Raw genomic sequence first — 17,050 nt, forward strand, 5'->3', positions numbered from 1 at the left:
GAACTCCGTCATCTGTGTTCATGATACCAGCCTCCCCAGGGCCTTTTCCCTTCTGCTGCCAGGATGAACCAAAATATATTTGTCAGAGGCAATCCTCAACTTTGGTGACCTGCCTGGGAGCTACATAAGGCTCAGAAGAGGGCACAGAAAAGGGACTTACTCACTTTCTGTCCGCTTTATGTAGGTAAACAATAATTCCACTTGCGCACAACACTGACCCTGGAATACACTATCATCATTATTTTCTAATACATAGGGCATCATTTGCAGCACAAAGTGTCTCAGCCAATTAATATAACTTTGATTTGTTTGTACATGGCAGCTTGTAATTTTGTAGATAAATGTTTTTTTTAATTGACTTTCCCTAGATATTTCATTCTTAGAGATGCAGAACATAATAAGAAGTTAACATCTTTCCCCAAAGCTGTCATGATTACTTAAAATGCATGTCCTTCATGCTACAGTGAGAGGGGTGGCTTTGGTTCAGAGTACTGCTCATATGTGTCAAGGAAAAGTCATGTCTGATTGAGTATGTCCTGAACCCATATCAGAGGTCTCAGATAACATAACCCATGTCCTGACTCACTGCCCACTCCATCATGACTGCTGCTGCTCTCCTGTCGCTCACGGATGCTCAGGGACACAGTCACTGCATTTGCCATCACTGTAGTGTGCCTAGTCTTGTCTCAGTTCGCTTGGACTACATAAACTAAATTCCCTAAACGAGGGAAAAGCAAGAGTGATGGGAAGAGCCATCCAGGAAGCTGTGGAGGCTGGTTAGGGTCTGGTAATATCCGCAGGAGCATGAATGAACATGACCTTCCATTCTAGGCTGCCATGGGAAAGATGAGCAAGAGTGGCCAGTGGAGGAGTAAGGGAAGCAGGTCAGCAGGAGGAGGGATGCAGGATGCTGTGGAAAATTCTCCTGAAAGTTCACAGTGGCTGAAGCACTTTAGTTTAAAGCTAGTGAGTGACAGGAGTAACCTGGACATAATAAGAGGAAGCCACAGTCGCATGGGGGTGGGTAATAAACTGTGTGGATGACTGTGAAATTTTTCCTTCATGCTACAGGAAGGCAAGGAAGCACTGAAACAAGAAAGTGATGTGGACTGCCTTTGCATTTGAGGAAACTCAGTCTAGTGGTGTGGAGAATAGAATAGATCTTAACACAAGGCAGGTAGAGACAGGGAAGTAACTGCTACAGTGGTCAGCTATATAAGGAGGACCAACATATGAAAAGTAGAAAGATATTTAAGAGAGCAACTTGCAGAGGAGATTCCAAGAAAGGGAGATATGACAGAAAAGCATGACGTGATGCTAGTGTGGCCACGAATGTGTTCTGGGGGGCCTTAGGACCAGTTTCCAACGTGGAGCATCTAGTTGATGATGTGTCTACAATGGCAGGATTGTGAGTCTCGTGAGTCTACAAATTAACCAGTGCAAAGTCTGGCAAGCCACTGGGTGCACAGTTCTGGAATACATTTGAGAGCCACCATCATATATGTGGCATTGGAGCAGGTGGGCTTGAAGTTAACTGCAAAGAGTGTGAAGTCTGAGAAGAAGATTCCAGGCAACAGTCACGTGAGAGTCCCAGGCAAAGGAAGAAAGAGCAGGAAAGGTGGTCGCAAAGCCTGAAACAGAAAGGAAAAAGGAAACCAGAAGAGCAGGTTATCCTAGCAGCCCCAGGAGGGTGCTTGTCCATGGACGTTCAGCAGATATGTTCTAAAGAGACCGACAATTTGACACCAACATCATTGACCTTGACTGGTCAAACAGCCACAAGTTGTAGGGGACAGTTAAGTGCTGGGAGACAATGATGCAGGTCTGCAGGCAGGTGTGACATGTCCCTGAGTTCCTTTGAGCTATGAGTTCCTGTGTGCTATGAGCAGAATTCAGCAGCAATGGATAAGTTTGAAAATGTAGGAAAACTGGCATAAATGGAGGGACAGTGGTCCCTCAAGCTGTAGATGGGGCAGGGACCCTGAGCACAGAACAGGCTGCAGACAAGAGAGACAGCTGTCTCTTCAGGGAAGGATGTCTGCGGGAGGAAACAGGTGCAGCAAGCTGGGTACCGTGGTGCCTCGGTATTTATGTCCTCTGGGAGGTCAATTGCCAAGTAACAGCATCTGAACATTGAGAAAGTACAAGCAGTCTGGAACAGGTGCTAGAAGAGGAACAATGTTGTGGATAGGCCAGGCTTCATCTTCAGCAGCTTATGTCAGCTTGGTTCCCAGGAAAGAAGATATGAGAGAAATCAAGATTGGCGGGGATTCTTAAGCTGGCTTGAGAAATAAGGAGGAAGAGAAGGAAACAGAAGGGAAAGAGGAAGAGAATCACAGAGAAATTGAAAGTACAGATGATGGAGCAAGAGCTCTGCCCAACCTTTTCCAGATCTGCTGGCAGAAACACCATCCCCACACCCGTTTCTTCTTAGTGTGCAGAACTGTAATCTGAACTCACTTATTTTGAATTTTTTCCCTCACAATATGACCGTGATAGGGCCAGGTGAACAATGCTTAGCTGCAGTCTAATCTGTGGAACAAGGCTGAAGGCATTTGTGGCCTTTGATATCATAGAAAACATGAACCATTTTCCCTTCTTGGCTTCCAGAAGTTGTAGTGTCTGGTTCACTCCCCAGGAAAGGCTATGTCTTGTTCACTCACTAGGAAATGGCTTCTAGAAGGGACCTTGCTGACTCCCACACCTGTTCAGGAAACTTCTGTCAGATTCTAGAAAGGAACTGTCTGTTGTCCAAACCTTGATGCGGTGGTGCTGTCCTCAACAGGAGCCATCTTGGAAGCTTCCGGAACAAGCCGGAAGCTACAGATTCTGTGTATGCTACGTCTTTCCTCGTTTATACATGCACAGGACGTCTCGCTTAATGAAGCTCTCTCTACACTGTAGCTTTTGCCACTTGGGGTGTGAGAGCTAAATGAACACAAGGTTTTTAAATTCCTCTTCACAATTTCACAGATAGAAGATTCGTTCTAATCATGGATCTTAACAATCTCAGCACAGACTAAGCTTTTTCCTTACAAAATCAAGAACTTTCACCTTTTGCTCTGAAAAGATCCTTTTTCTGGCTTCTCTCTGGTATATCCTGATTGCCAATGTCACTATTCAACTGCTTTGGGGTTGTTTTTAAGTAAAATAAGGCTTATTCAAACATACCACTGCATTCGATCTGATCGTGGGGCCAACTTCTGCATGACTGATGGGTGGGTAATGTATACGGTGTGGATACATCAAACAAAGGCATGGTTCAAGTCCAGGATGAGACAGGACGGCTCCACGCTGCTGAGTCCAGGGCACAATGTAAGCATTCTAGCTGCTTATTTCCTGAAGATTTCAGTTAATATTTTCAGAACGTGCTTGGCCGTGTGTACAGGAAGGGCATGTCATGAGGAACTCCTTGGAGTCACGTTTTTTAGGGGAAAGCGATGAATAACAACACAAGCACTAATTTGTCCTGTGTTCCTAACTTTCCTCTAGAGGGGCTGAACTTTTCCAGGCCACAATTGTAAAAGCTGTCAAGGCAAGAATCGAGGAAGAGAAAAAATCCATGGATCAGCTAAAAAGACAGTAAGAATGCTTTCTTGTTTGTTTGCGCTCATTCTCCTTTAGTTCTTTTCTGATCCCTGTGACTACATTTCAACTCTCAGCTCTTGGGGCTCAACACACCCCTGGAAAACCTATTTGTGTTCACAGTAACCCAGGCATTTACCTTCGTGTCAGGATGATTGCTTCACCTGCTAGACTGAAGATGAACGTTGGGTTTTTTTAAATGCTTTATTTATTAAATCAAGGCAAACATGTGGTATCTAACCTTTTGGGATTCGCTCATTTCCCTTAGCATTATAGTTTCCAGTTGTGCCCATTTAGCCACAAAGAACTGCATTTTGTTTTTTTTAATAGCTGAGTAGTATTCCATGGAGTAGATGAACCAAAGCTTTCTTATCCAATCTTCTGCTGATGGGCATTTCGGTTGCTTCCATGTTTTTGCAATTACTGATTGTGCTGCCCCAGCGCCTATAAAACTGTACTACATAATACAATGTAAGCAACAATAAAAAAAAGAAAAAATAAATAAATAAATAAATAAATGCTTTATTTATTTACTGTTTTAAATTTAAAAGACATATTATACAGAGTGAGAAGAGGAGAGATTCCACCCACTGGTCACTTACCATCTTCACAACCATGATAGCTAAGCATGTCTGAAGTCAGGGTCCTGGAGCTTCTTCCATGTCTCCCACATGGGTGTAAGGACCCAAAGACTTGAACCATTCTCTGCTGCTTTCATAGGCCATAAGCAAGGAGCTGAATAAGAGGTGGAGCATCTGGGACCAGAACTAGCACCCAAATGGGATGCTGGCACCACAGACAGAGGACTAGCCTGACATGCCACTGCGACAGCCCCAAGGGAAGTGGTTTAGCAGAAAGATACCTCCGACACTATTGTATTGGAAACCATCTTGAATAGTACCGGGGACAAATTTCTAGTTCACTTACTTAATCTCGAACCTTCAACAGGTCATTTAGCTTATCTGAATCACAATTACCTGTGTTTAAACCAGGGATCATAACTCTATGTTCCTAGATTTTGGTAAAAGTTCATGAATTAGGCAAGATCTCACCCAGATTCAGGCACCTGAGCTAAATTTTGAAAGTTAAAGGAATAGAAGTGAGCCAACTTTGGGTACATGTTTTGAGATGCTATAACCCAGTCTCTGGGAGGAAACAGACAGCCTCTGATACTAACGGATGGAAAGCTCATATGAGTAGAGACAGCACTGAGAATACAATCCATGGCAGGCATCTGGTCCAGTGGTGAAAACGCCGCCTTGGGCGCCTGTGTCCTGTACCAGGTATCTGGGTTCAAGTCTCAGCTGCATGCTCAATTCCAAGTTCCTGCCTTGGTTCCCCCATGGAAACAGTAGGTTGTGATGCAGAGTCCCTGCCAGCCCAGGCTGAGCTGCTTGGGCTGGCTTAACCTCAACTGTGCAGAGCAGTTTTGGGGCGGTAGGTAGGCCAGTAGATCAAAGCATTCTCTTTCCCAGTCTCTATTTCTCTCAGGTTCTTAATTAATGTTCATAAAGGCTTTCTATTAAAAAGTGGAAAAAAGGGACTGGTATTGTTCTGTTTTGGATAAAACTGCTGGCGGTGATGCCAGCATCCCATAGGGGCACCTGTTGGTGTCCTACTTGTTCTGCTTCTGATCCAGCTCTCGGCTAATACCCTGGGGAGAGCAGCAAAAGATGGACCCAATCTTTTGGTCTCTGCCGTTTGCATGGGAGACTCAGATGAAGTCTGGTTTCCTAGCGTGGGCCTGGTTCGGGAACTGCTGTTGAGTCCGTCTGGGGAGTAAGCCAGCAGATGAAAGATCTCTTGTGGTGTGCCTTTCCCTCACCTTCTCTCTCTCTCTCTCTCTCTCTCTCACTCTCTGTGTAACTCTCACTTTCAAACAGTAAGTAAACTCTCACAAAGAAAACAAATGAAAACGGTGGAAGGGCTGTGCTGTGGCATACGGGGTTAAGCTGCTACCTGTGTCGCCAGCATCCCAATGGGTGCCGATTGGAGTCCCTTCTGCCCCACTTCCAGTACAACTCCCTGAAAATGTGCCTGAGAAAGCAGCAGAGGATGGCCCGAATCCCTGGGCCCTGCGCCCACATGGGAGACTTGGAAGAAGTTCCTGGCTGAGCTTCACATAGGCCCAGCTCCATTCATTGCTGCCATTTAGGAAGTGAACCAGCAAATGGGAAATTCTGTTTCCCTCCCTCCCTTGCATCGCTATTTTTCCCTCTCTCCTTTCCTTTTTCCCTCCTTCCCTCCATTCTTCCCTCCTTCCTATTGCTAACTCTGCTTTTTCATAAATAAATAAATCCTAAGATCAAAGAAGCAAAAGTCATGTTCCTTATATTCAGTTCAAAACTTTTTCCCACCGCACCATTCGGGATGGAGTGAGGCATAAATGGATGCCATCACAGAAATTTGAAAATTTCATCGAAAGGAGTTTTCTCAGAGTAAAATTTCCAGGAGTGAATACAGCCTCTAAGAACTGGTGACATGTCATATGCGGAAAGCAGGGTTACAATCGAATAGCTATGGAATTCAAAACTTCAACCCCAAGCTAATGCAGTTCACCTGCTTGTCAGGAACATTCCAGTTCCCTAGGGCAGCCTCATCATTCCTTACTAACCTCCATCCCAAGCCTTCTACCCCAAGCAGAAATATTTCTTAGTAGAGATTTGAGTACTATAGTTTTACCACCTTTGCAAAGGTGTAAATCTACATACAAAATATAATGCAAATGCAGTGTGACTGGTTGCTACTATTGCTCTTTCGAGCCATCCAGATCAGATCTAGAGGAATATCAAATTTGGATTGACATTTAAAACATGTTCTCTCTTTTTCTATTTATTTAAGAACACAAAACTCACGTAATAAAGCACTTATAGTTCTTTACTATTATTATTATTATTGCAATTTTTTTTTAATTTTTGGATGATATTTACATAGTTGATTAGGGCGGGAAAGGTCAAGGATTAGATGAAAGTGGGCAAGACCATTGTCTACAAATTTCCTTTTTCTTCTTCCTGTATCTGGAGGAGTGGAGGATACAGTGAGAGAGCATCCCCAGCCTCCCCAGTACCTGATATCATCTCAGGGTCCTTGTTGTGTAGCATGCTTTGAGAGTTCCACTCAAGTGGTTTTGATAGTTCTTAGATGCTGTTGATACCACTGCTCCAAGGATGAGGAAATTCTTCTGAGATCAATTGGCTGACATAGTCTGTCTCAGATTCTCCATTCACCCAGAAGTTTGCTGTCAAGTTTCAGTGGAGCAGTTGATCGATTTGTTCTGCCCTGCTTCCTCTGCAAACCAACAGGTGCTGCAGTCCAGCCCTGCCCTGCCCACCACACGTTCAGCTCTCACATACACTGGGGAGGGAGAGGGAAGCTGTAGCCCAGTCAGAGCAACCCTCAATAACCCCCACTGGACCAGTCCCCAGCTCTGGTTTCTGTGCCTTCCAGAGTGTGCAGTGGACGGGTCAAGTCTGTCCCATATCCCATTCAGCTCTCATACACATCATTGGACACTGAAGCCTAATTCAATCCAACTGACTCCACCCTCTAGTCCACACCCATACCAGTGGATGCCACCTGTCCATCCAGGCCCAACCCCAGTCCTGGTTCCCATGCTCACCAGTGAGAGTTGCAACCCATCAGAGAGGTACTCATAGCCTCCCCAATGGACCAATTCCCTACCCCAGATCTTGCACTCTCCAGTTGGTTCTGCAGTCTAGCTAGACAGGACTTGCCCCTAGTCCCAACTTACCAGCTGCTGCTGCAGCAAAGCCCAACTCTCCTTCCCTTACTTCAGCTCATGCCTGCACCAGTGGATACAATCAGTTAGCCTAGCCTCACTCTGTCCCCTAACCCAGCTGACATGCAGGTCAACAGGTGCTGTAACCCTGCGCACCTTGGTCTGCCCCCAGTCCCAGCTCTCATGCTCACCATCAGGGGCAGTGACCCTGCAAAGGAGTCCCCACTACTCCCCTACCAGATTCACACACCTCCTCTCATCTTGTGTGTGCTGTTGGGTGCTGCAGTCCAGTCTGGCATGGTCTGACTCACCTCAGCATTTGCAGACTGGTATTGTAGCCTAGCTTGGCCCGATCTGCTCCCATTCCAGCTCGTGCTGGTGGGTTCTGCCACCCAACCCGGCACAGTCAACCCCTATTCCTAGCCCTAATGTGAACTGGCTGGTGATATGGCCAGACCCAGCCTATGCTGCACCCCATCCTGGTTCTCAGACCTACCAGTAGGTGTTATGAACTGGTGCAGGCTGGCCCACTGCCGGACCTGAGCTACACGTGTGATCTGGTCTGGTCTGAGCTGCTCATCAGCTACAGGGGAGGTACTTATTCTTCATAATAAGCTACATTCAGACTGGCTACGTAAGACACGAGTCTTATGTCTTTTTAATTCTCATGTGTTACAAAGTACATTGGAATTCTTCGTCCATGTTTAGTTCTGTAGCTACGGTATCCATCCACATACGACTGTGTGACTACTGCAAATGTGCCCTTCTCTCTGATGCTATTTTGTCTTACAGGATGGATCGCATAAAGGCCAGGCAACAGAAATACAAAAAGGGTAAGGAGAGGATGCTGAGCTTGACCCAGGAATCGGGGGAAGGCCAGGACATCCAAAAGCTCTCTGAAGAAGATGATGAAAGTACGTTAAGGTGTTTTCCACTTACTCGAGTACAGTGAAAAACAGCATGATGTTGGGAAGGACTGTAACATAGCATGCCTCTCCATCCTGCAATATTAGCCCTGTGTTTCCTTTTAACTTAGTGAGGTTCCCTTTCCCGTTACGAGTGACAGATGTATGTTGTTTCATCAAGCACGTTTTTAGTGACTCAGTCACTTTATAAAAAGCCAGGCTTCAGCAAGACAGGTATATGAAACATGTCATCTCGTTTTGACTCACTTCTTTTTTTTTTTAAGAAACTTGACATGATTTTTCTCAGAGTGTTTGCTTAAGGAGAGGATATTTTGGATATGTGATTTCTGTAAATGTTTATGACAGTGGAGTGATGTGTATTTTATGTAGTGCCTGATCTGTGTAGCTGAGATCTTCCATTTTCCCCTGTTTTAGTGGAGAAATTCAGTCTATGCATAGACTGTGTAATTGTAGAATTGTTATACACAATGGAAGTTTAGAAGAAGCTTACGTGCTTTTCCCTTTAAAAGAGATAAACCATGTTTGATGTTTTCTCTAAATATAGTATTTGTTCATCACCCATAAATTTGTATTTTCTAACCAAGTATTAAAACAATGACAAGAAAATTTTCTAATTACTATAATCAATGAATGTCAGTCAGCAATTCGCGCCTACGTGGTCTATAAAGTTTGAGCAATACTTCTTTTCTGTTAATTCAGTATGAGATGCTTTTTGGTCAGGTAGTCCCTTCATTTTTCGATTGCTTTATATACACTCAGTCTCTAAGAAGAAACTGAAGGCACAGCATACTGTGAGAAGAGTTAGCACTTCGAAATTGACTGTTAATACCGGTGTGCTTTTCAAGTTCAATATAGTTCCTTCTCCTGACCTCTGATGTACTTGTAGCAATTTATTTGGACTTAAATTGAGTTGTTAAAGCGTGGTTTTCAAAATTTGTTCTCTCGCTTTATAAGAATTAATATTTGGACATATTTCATTTTAGGAGAAGCAGACAAACAGAAAGCCAAGGGCAAAAAAAAGCAGTGGTGGCGGCCTTGGGTTGATCATGCTTCCAGTAGGTTTCCTCGATCCTCTTACAATCTCATCGACTTTAACCCTTATATCCTTGACCAGAATTCAGGCACTCCCATGACCTGTGTGTCCCATGCATGGTTTGACCCTTGTGACTTGATAGAGGGGTTGGAGTGTAGGAAAATTGCAATGTCCGTGGGTCTCTGGGTCCCAGGAACTGATTCTTGCAGAGAAACCAATTTGATAACCCTACTGGTAGATGTCAATCAAGAACATGGCTTATGAACTCCTCAGGATGGATGAAGAAAGGGGAGAAGAATTATCACTGTATTCCATTCTGAGGTTTAGAGCTCCACTAACACTTTTGTTTTATTGCTGAAAACATTTCCACCTTCAGTTTGGGCTTCTCCCACTCAGATCCAGGAGGGTTGTCCTAAAGGATCTGTCCGTATAAGTGCAGTGAGCATCCCTTCCCTTCAAGGCCACAACTTTGAGTTGGCTCATTTTTCTTTTGTTTGCTTGTATTGAAGGTGTTTTGGCAAGTCATTATATATCAAGATAAGAAATCATGTTTGCACCTTATCTCCTCCCCAAGCATAAAAAAAAAGTCTCTAAAATATAGTGCAAATCTTTGTGTCTAGCGTGACTTCTTCTCTCTGATGATCAGGAAGAACCAAGCTGAGAAACAATTGTGAGAAACAAAGCTTGACATTCACACAAAGCATGATCTGGTTCCTGATGGAACTCAGTGTCTCTGTTTGCTTTGCCTATTAGTACAAGAAATGTCACCATGGCTAGGTGATGACGTTATAATGCAGTATCCCATTTCAATCTAGCCCCCTTTGAATTTCGTAGACTACAGAATAAGAATTGTTTTTCAAATGACTTGTAATGTCTTGTGTTTTGCCTCTGATCCCGTGTCTCTGTAACTGTAGGCTACCTGCTCAGGTGTGACATCTCACCAAGATGCCTGCCATCACTCAGCCAGGTGGATTCTCACAGTGGGAGATTCTGAATCACGAGAAAATAAACTGCTATTTAGCCCTAACTCTTAATGTTTTCTGAAATTGATAAGGCAGTTAAGTGAAACAGTATTTTAGATTTGCACGGTAACTGGATATAATTCAGTTCAATTTCCAGTAGTGAAGGCTAGCATTATGACGAAAATAAACTCAAACCCATGAGTTAATAAGACTTTGATTGACATCTCTGTCCACTTCCCAGGACAAAAATTCAAGTTGAAATTCAGTTTCACTCCTGGGTTTATTGTTTATGATATAAATCAAACTAACAACCTGACAATGAGGTGCACTGGCTGCCTGGTTCTATCAAGTCACAAGGAAACTATGCCTTTTTCTGTTGGTAAAGGTCCTTTGCTAGTTTAAAGTGACCTATCCATTTCAAAATCATGTTGTATTTGATGTTTTGTATTTTACCTGGAAAAAATTCCCATTGCAATCATGGTGGTTGTCCTTCCTTTTTGAAACATTGCATTTTTTCAAGGAATTGGATATGGTCTTTGATGACAAGTTGGTAATAACATAAAGAACTATTTGTGAATATTATTGATGTTAGATTTTTCTTACTCATTTCACCCTCATTATATTAAATTTTTGAAGACTGGTATTAAAGTAAATATGCCTTGTTACAATACCTTATGATGCAATAATGCAGAAATGTGTGTAATTCATGGTTTGGAATCATATCCTGACTATAATATTACATTTTTTTTCTGCAAAATGAATTTTTACGAGATGTTGAGGAATGAAAGGAGACGTATGGTGAGCTCCAGAGCCGATCTTTAGAGCTGGGAATATTTTGTTAATGTCTTATTGTTTTTGAGTGAGTAGGTTTTCAACAGATTTCTTGGAGATGCTGGGTATAAAAATCAAGTGCAGTTGTTCAACCCATGTGTGCATCTGTTGACATCACAATCATGTTATTATGTCGTTGATATTACTGGTGAAAAGCAGCAAAGATAGTAGCCTGACTTATAGGCACTAAATCTCCTCCTTCCATTCCTACGTACGCACATACGCTTGCATTATTGCTGTTCAATGATACCTTCCGTTCAGTACGCTCCTCTAGCAGTCCAGCCGAGCCATGCTTTGTCAGCAGCTGTTTGAAGTGAAGAGCCAAGTTTCTGAGGATGCACAAGGTGGCATTTAGAAGTGAATGTATTTCAGCATCACTTCAACATTCACAGCATGTAAATGGACACAGGCTAGAGGCAGGCCTCCATCGCAAACATCAGCAGAGCTGCTCCACCACTGTTGTGTCTTACTTTTATCTTGACACTATGTGCTAAAGAAATGAGACATCTTTTGATAAGTTCCTTTTTTCAATGTGCAAACTCCATTTGCTCACCTGTAGATTGGTGACGCTTCCAATGCTAGTATCAGTGTTGATGTGAAAACTGGGTTCAAGCACGTGAGCTATAGAAGGTATGATTGAATGCCACTTAAGCTACTGTTGATTTTAGGGCTTATAATGAGGGTAGAATGTGCTATTATGTTACTGCTCTGTGGTTTTTTTACAGATAATTATACCACATAGAACCCACATGACTTTGTCGCAAATGTCTTAGCTTCCGTGAAGGCATTACTTTTATGGTCATCCTCACTATCAAATGTAATGCTGTTAACTTTGGTTTGTTCTCGCTTATTCTACCCTATGCTGTATTGCATTCTTTCCTCAGGCCTGGACCCAGTACTCTGGGCCTGTTTTGTTTTGTTTTTTTCATCAAAACAGAAATAACAAATTACAGTGTTTCTGTTCAAGGATATAAGGCCCAATTCATTACTCTGCATCTTCATGAATGGACACTTCCAATTTGTCTAAAATCGTGGGCAAAATTACTTAATTTTTTTTATCATGTTTAATAATAGCCAAGCAACTAACTAAACAAGCCAAGGTTTCCTGTTTTAACGTGAGAATCCAAAAGATAATTTAAGATGTCACATCCTGTTACCCAAAAGATGCCTCATCATTTGCCAGTCCAAATATGATTTTGAATGTCTGACGATGTTTCCTTAAACAATGGTACAGTTCCCGTCACATCAGAGTACACGCTGGGTCTCTGTTTTCTGCCGAAACAATGAGGAAACAGACCGTGATTGAACTTCTGAAATTTCTTTCACTCTGGATTCCCAATTGACACAGGCAATACATTCTTCCAGGGAAAGCAGCAGACAAGGCATAGGCAATCTGTACCATTGCACTGCGTGTCTTGTGGTCTGCAGAACTCTCCTCGGATTTCATGAGCGAGTGGAGAGCCACTGGTTGACCAGAAGTCTCACAGTGCTAAGCCACATGCAGCTTTGTTACATTCCTCCTTCTTGTTCCATAGCTACATGTAGATGCAGCCAGAGCAGCGGTGTGTTTGTCATTGCCATGTTTTGTTGTATTTTGCTTTTAATATTACCTGACCGTATCGTCCTCGTGGCCGTGTGTGTGTTTCCTTTTTTGTTCAACTCTTTCATGTGTCTTGTCATTGATGTCATGTCTCTTGTGTTCCATGTGGGGAGCCAGGTCTGCACAGTATAAAGTGAAGTAGAAGGTTGGTAGCCCTGACCTTGGTCCTGAATCACCCTGATGGATTTATCCATGAAAAAGTTGGGACCCATTCAGACCGTGCCAAATCCTCCACTTCACTTTGGCCTTGTTTAAAAGATCAGCATTGCTGAATTGTGAAACAATCTTTCAGTTATTTTGGCCCTTGTGGTAGCAAAACTAGTCACTGTGGAGTTTATCTGATACATCTGAAAATTTACAGTGAAGCAAGGAACAACAACAAAAAGGTCAAGTCCATGGTGGCCAATTCTCTTTCATGACCTAAGACAAGGCTTCATGCTCTGTGGACCCAATCGTGCCAACACCATTTAGTAATATCCTAAAATGGGTCCTATTGATTCTTGATTTTTTTTTTCCACCCGCCAACTACTCCGCTGTGATCTTTGTGTAAACAATATGTATTTCATTAGGGGGCATTTTATTAGCAAGCCCCCCGTTGATCTCATGCTTCTTTCAAAGGAATAAGCAAATATTTTGTTTTACTTAGTGGTCAGGAGTGGAGATTATTATTTGTTTGAAACGGATAGTGAAGAAGAGGAAGAGGAAGAACTGAAAAAGGAAGATGAAGAACCTCCACGGAAGTCAGCATTCCAGGTAATCTTGGGATTCAGAAAAATTATGTTCTTCTCTGGTTCGGACGGGTTTGTGTCCTGACTAGTCTTAACGGCCGGCCGAGGTCTCTTGTCCAGCACTCACACGTGTTAGCTCTCAGAGGCCACTGACCCACATCTGAACTTGTTTACTTCGATTAAAATAATGTCTTTTAGTGGCAAGAGCTTCGTATTTTTATTGAAAGCTTTGGGGTGTCGCAATAGACATGTTTGCATTATGTAGATTAAAATGAAATGCAGCATCTGCCTCATTTTGATGCAAATGATGATTAAATGTTGCTTCAAAGTTTTGAAAATCAGCAGCATGTTTATTGCTAAAGCCTTGAGAATTCACTGACAGGAGCCTAAAACATACCCAGCTCGGTTCTGAGCTGTCTGCTCCTGGCACTCTCCTTCCCCACCGCAGCTCATCAGCCTCAGGCAGTGTCCTCGGGGAATGTGTAAGCAACGCTGGTTAAAGATTACACGCAGGATGAAAGCATGGGCTGTATGTTTCTCCTGTGAACCACATGTTGGCGCTTTTATTTCCCATTGGCTATATTAAAGGCACAAGGAATGACAAGGCCAAAGTCAGCTTATAGGCAAGGCCTTCCCAATCCGTGCCATCGGTCTACTCCCGTCTTGTCCCACGAAGTTGAAAAACTCAGTCATTCCTAGAGACATTTTGGTCTGATGGTTTCTTACTGGCCCCGTGGTTCCCTAGTGACCGTGTTTGCGTGCATGGGTGCTGGTTTGTCTAACACTAACGATTTAACCTGCTCATTTTTACACTAGTGGATTTTATTGTGAACACCACTCGTCGTGTGTCCAAGCAGTGAACCTGACCTTCTTGGCTGTGTTTGATGAGTGACTGTCTTCTTTCTTCCTGACTTCGTCCCAGAGTACCCTTTATCCTAGCGTCAATGACCAGCACATTTTAACCTGTTGTAACTGCAGATACCAACTCATACTGACATCATCTATTGACTTACAATTTTATTATTTTTTTTTCTACTAATTACTCTTGCTTTGTCCTTCTTTATAGAGAGCTATTGGGAAGTTTGCATCAGCCATTTTAGCCTTGCCAAAGTCTGTCATTAAACTTCCCAAAACTATTCTTCAGTATTTAATCAGAGCTGCAAAGGTATTTGATGATTTACTGACATGTAGCGTGTGACTCTCCGCTCCTTACAACTTGAGACCAACTGTGCCCCGGGTCTGCATTTTCTCTGTTCTACACATCACATCATGAGGTATTATGAGGTTGTAAACGATTGGCAAAAGTTTCCCAAACAAGAGTTCTGAGAGCCAAATCTCTTTTTAATTGATTTCTGTCTTTTAAGCGGACACCAGAGATTATCGAAAAGTAGAAAAAGAAAATGCAGAAACTTCATCATTGAGGAGGCCTTCAAAAAGTTCATGGAAAATGTGTATTACGGAAAAAGATATATGGATTCATTTTTCTTTCAACCAAAATAAGCCATATTTAGTACCATTTCCCATGCACTTTTTCAAGTTCCCTCACACTTTCTGTCTTCATCATTTTGCCTAAGTATCATTTCTGTCTCTCTCTCCGTCTCTCTCTTTCTCTCTAAGGGTCACGACTGGTTGCATGCATTACTTATGATGAATAAAAACTACACCAAAATTTCTCAGAAAGCTGGTAAAATTGTGGACAAGCTAATGAAAGACTCCTGTTGCCCCATCTCTATTTTGGCTTCTTTCCAGTCTCCACCTTCCTAAATGGGGTCTGAAAGCAGTACCTATTCTTTCCAGACTGTTCTGCTGTGGACAGTCTATGCAGTTCCTCACTCCCACAGGGTTACTGGTAGTCTTATAAGTTTTTGTTCAGTTCATCTAATGCACATTTGAAAGTATTCAGCCACCTACACGCAGTCGCTTTGCTTCGTTATTGAAAATCATAAACAAGAACTCTCCATCCTTGAATTTTACAGAAAACTGTTTTGAACTCAGTCAGGGACAGGTCTTTGTTCTCAGGTGTTGAGAAATCAGGTTGGAGGGTTTCAGAGCCTGGCAGGTCTCCTGGTTTACCTGGGGTCTTACAGAAATGTAGGTTCTGATTCAGGTCTAGTGAGACTGCTCATAGGACTCAGTTCATACATAAGTGGAAGATGACGGTGGAACAATGCTTGATGTTAAGTTAATTTGCAGATAAAGACCCTGTGTCACACCTGAATTAAAGGACAGCCATCAGGTGCCAGCATTGTGGCACAATGGCTTAGGCCCACTCAAGTGCCCACTTGTAGTACTGGCATCCCATATCGGAGTGTTGACTCAAGCCCTGGCTGCTCTGCTTCCCAGCCAGCTTCCTGCTAGTGCACCTGGGAAGCCAGCAGAGGTGGGGCCACCCGTCTAGGAGTGGCACCTGTCTAGGATGGCACTCCTGGCTCCTGGCTTCTTCCTGGCCCAGATTTGGCTGATGGGGTCATTTAGAAAGTAAACCAGCAGATAGCAAGACTCTCTCTCTCTCTCTCCTCTCTCTCTCTTTGTCAAATATATAAATATGTTTTAGGGGGAAGAAAAGGACAAATGTGAAATTGTGCCAGTTGCAGTTTTTAAAAAGCTCATTTTGTTTTAAAGGGGAAAAATGTATTTTTGCATAATAAATTTTCAGCAAAATGAATCCCGCTTATTCTAACAGATATGAATAAATTTAAGACAGCATCTCTTAACACCGATTGAAGATGCTAGTGCCATCTTCAGCCTTTTGGAGAACACACAGCAGTCCCCTTCAATCCAGCCCCGGATGCCTTCCTGCTGGAGTTGGGTGATGTTTGTGTGTGACTCCATAGAGACCTGCCGACGCGAATGATTCTCACAGGCACCAAGCAGAAGCCTGGAAGTTGAACAAGCCCTCCTGCTCCTTGGTTCAGCAGGGACTGGGATGTGTACCCTTCCTCCTTGGTTGTAAATGTGTTTCCTGAGATACACAGACAGACCAAATCACCCTCAGTCTTCACACATGTCCCTGAAACTGTAAAATGTATTTCAAAACTTCATCGATAACGTGATTTCCCTGCAAATAAGAAGTTGTCGTGTGTCCCCTGCATCCCCTGAGTTCCGTGTTCTCCATTTTCCTGCCCCCTAGACAGCCCTGGCAGGCCCAGCATTTGGAGGTGGTGTGTGTGGCCAGCCTGTCCTCTCCATCCCTCGGTGTCGGTGGCACCTGCCCTGGGAACTTCCTTCACTCCCGCCCGTGGGCCTCCCCCCTCACCCATCCTCTCTGCCTCTTTCCCATTTCTTCAGAACAAAAGAATTCCCACGATGGTGTGTGCCTGCTCTATAGTCACACATCTTAGTTTTTAAGAAAATTTGCTCTTTGGGGGATTCTTGCTTTATATAAAAGTAATCGTGTGATAACACTTAACCATAAAATAGTAACTATTACCATCAGTTTCTGTTACACTGGACAGTTCTTAGGTGTAGTAGCTCAGCTTCTTTTAAAATCACCCATTCTGCACTGAAGCCAGTTGCCTACCAGTGCACTAAATCTCAGAGATATTCCTGATGGACTTCCCTCATGAACATAAACATCTTCATTTGGTGCCTATCCTTCAAATTCCAGCTTACCTTCTCCTGTTTTGGCATAAAATAAGACAAGTTT

At 43.2% G+C, this 17,050-nt stretch overlaps 1 protein-coding gene across 3 annotated transcripts in view; it reads left to right on the plus strand.

Moving 5' to 3' along the window:
* Positions 1-17,050, plus strand: part of PIEZO2 (piezo type mechanosensitive ion channel component 2) — a 410,674-nt gene that overhangs the window by 344,082 nt on the left and 49,542 nt on the right. For 2 of the 3 annotated variants that reach the window (XM_040979222.1, XM_040979223.1), the window contains 4 exons: positions 3,493-3,582; positions 8,117-8,238; positions 9,234-9,305; positions 13,323-13,429. In XM_040979222.1, the coding sequence (XP_040835156.1) occupies positions 3,493-3,582; positions 8,117-8,238; positions 9,234-9,305; positions 13,323-13,429 (391 nt within the window). Of the gene's footprint in view, positions 1-3,492; positions 3,583-8,116; positions 8,239-9,233; positions 9,306-13,322; positions 13,430-14,470; positions 14,570-17,050 lie in introns of all 3 variants that reach the window. The other variant, XM_040979221.1, reaches the window with a different exon arrangement.

This window comes from Ochotona curzoniae, unplaced genomic scaffold (genome assembly GCF_017591425.1).
Source record: "Ochotona curzoniae isolate NIBS_2020 unplaced genomic scaffold, NIBS_Ocur_1.0 contig_3176, whole genome shotgun sequence".
Classification (NCBI taxonomy): Eukaryota; Metazoa; Chordata; class Mammalia; order Lagomorpha; family Ochotonidae; genus Ochotona; species Ochotona curzoniae.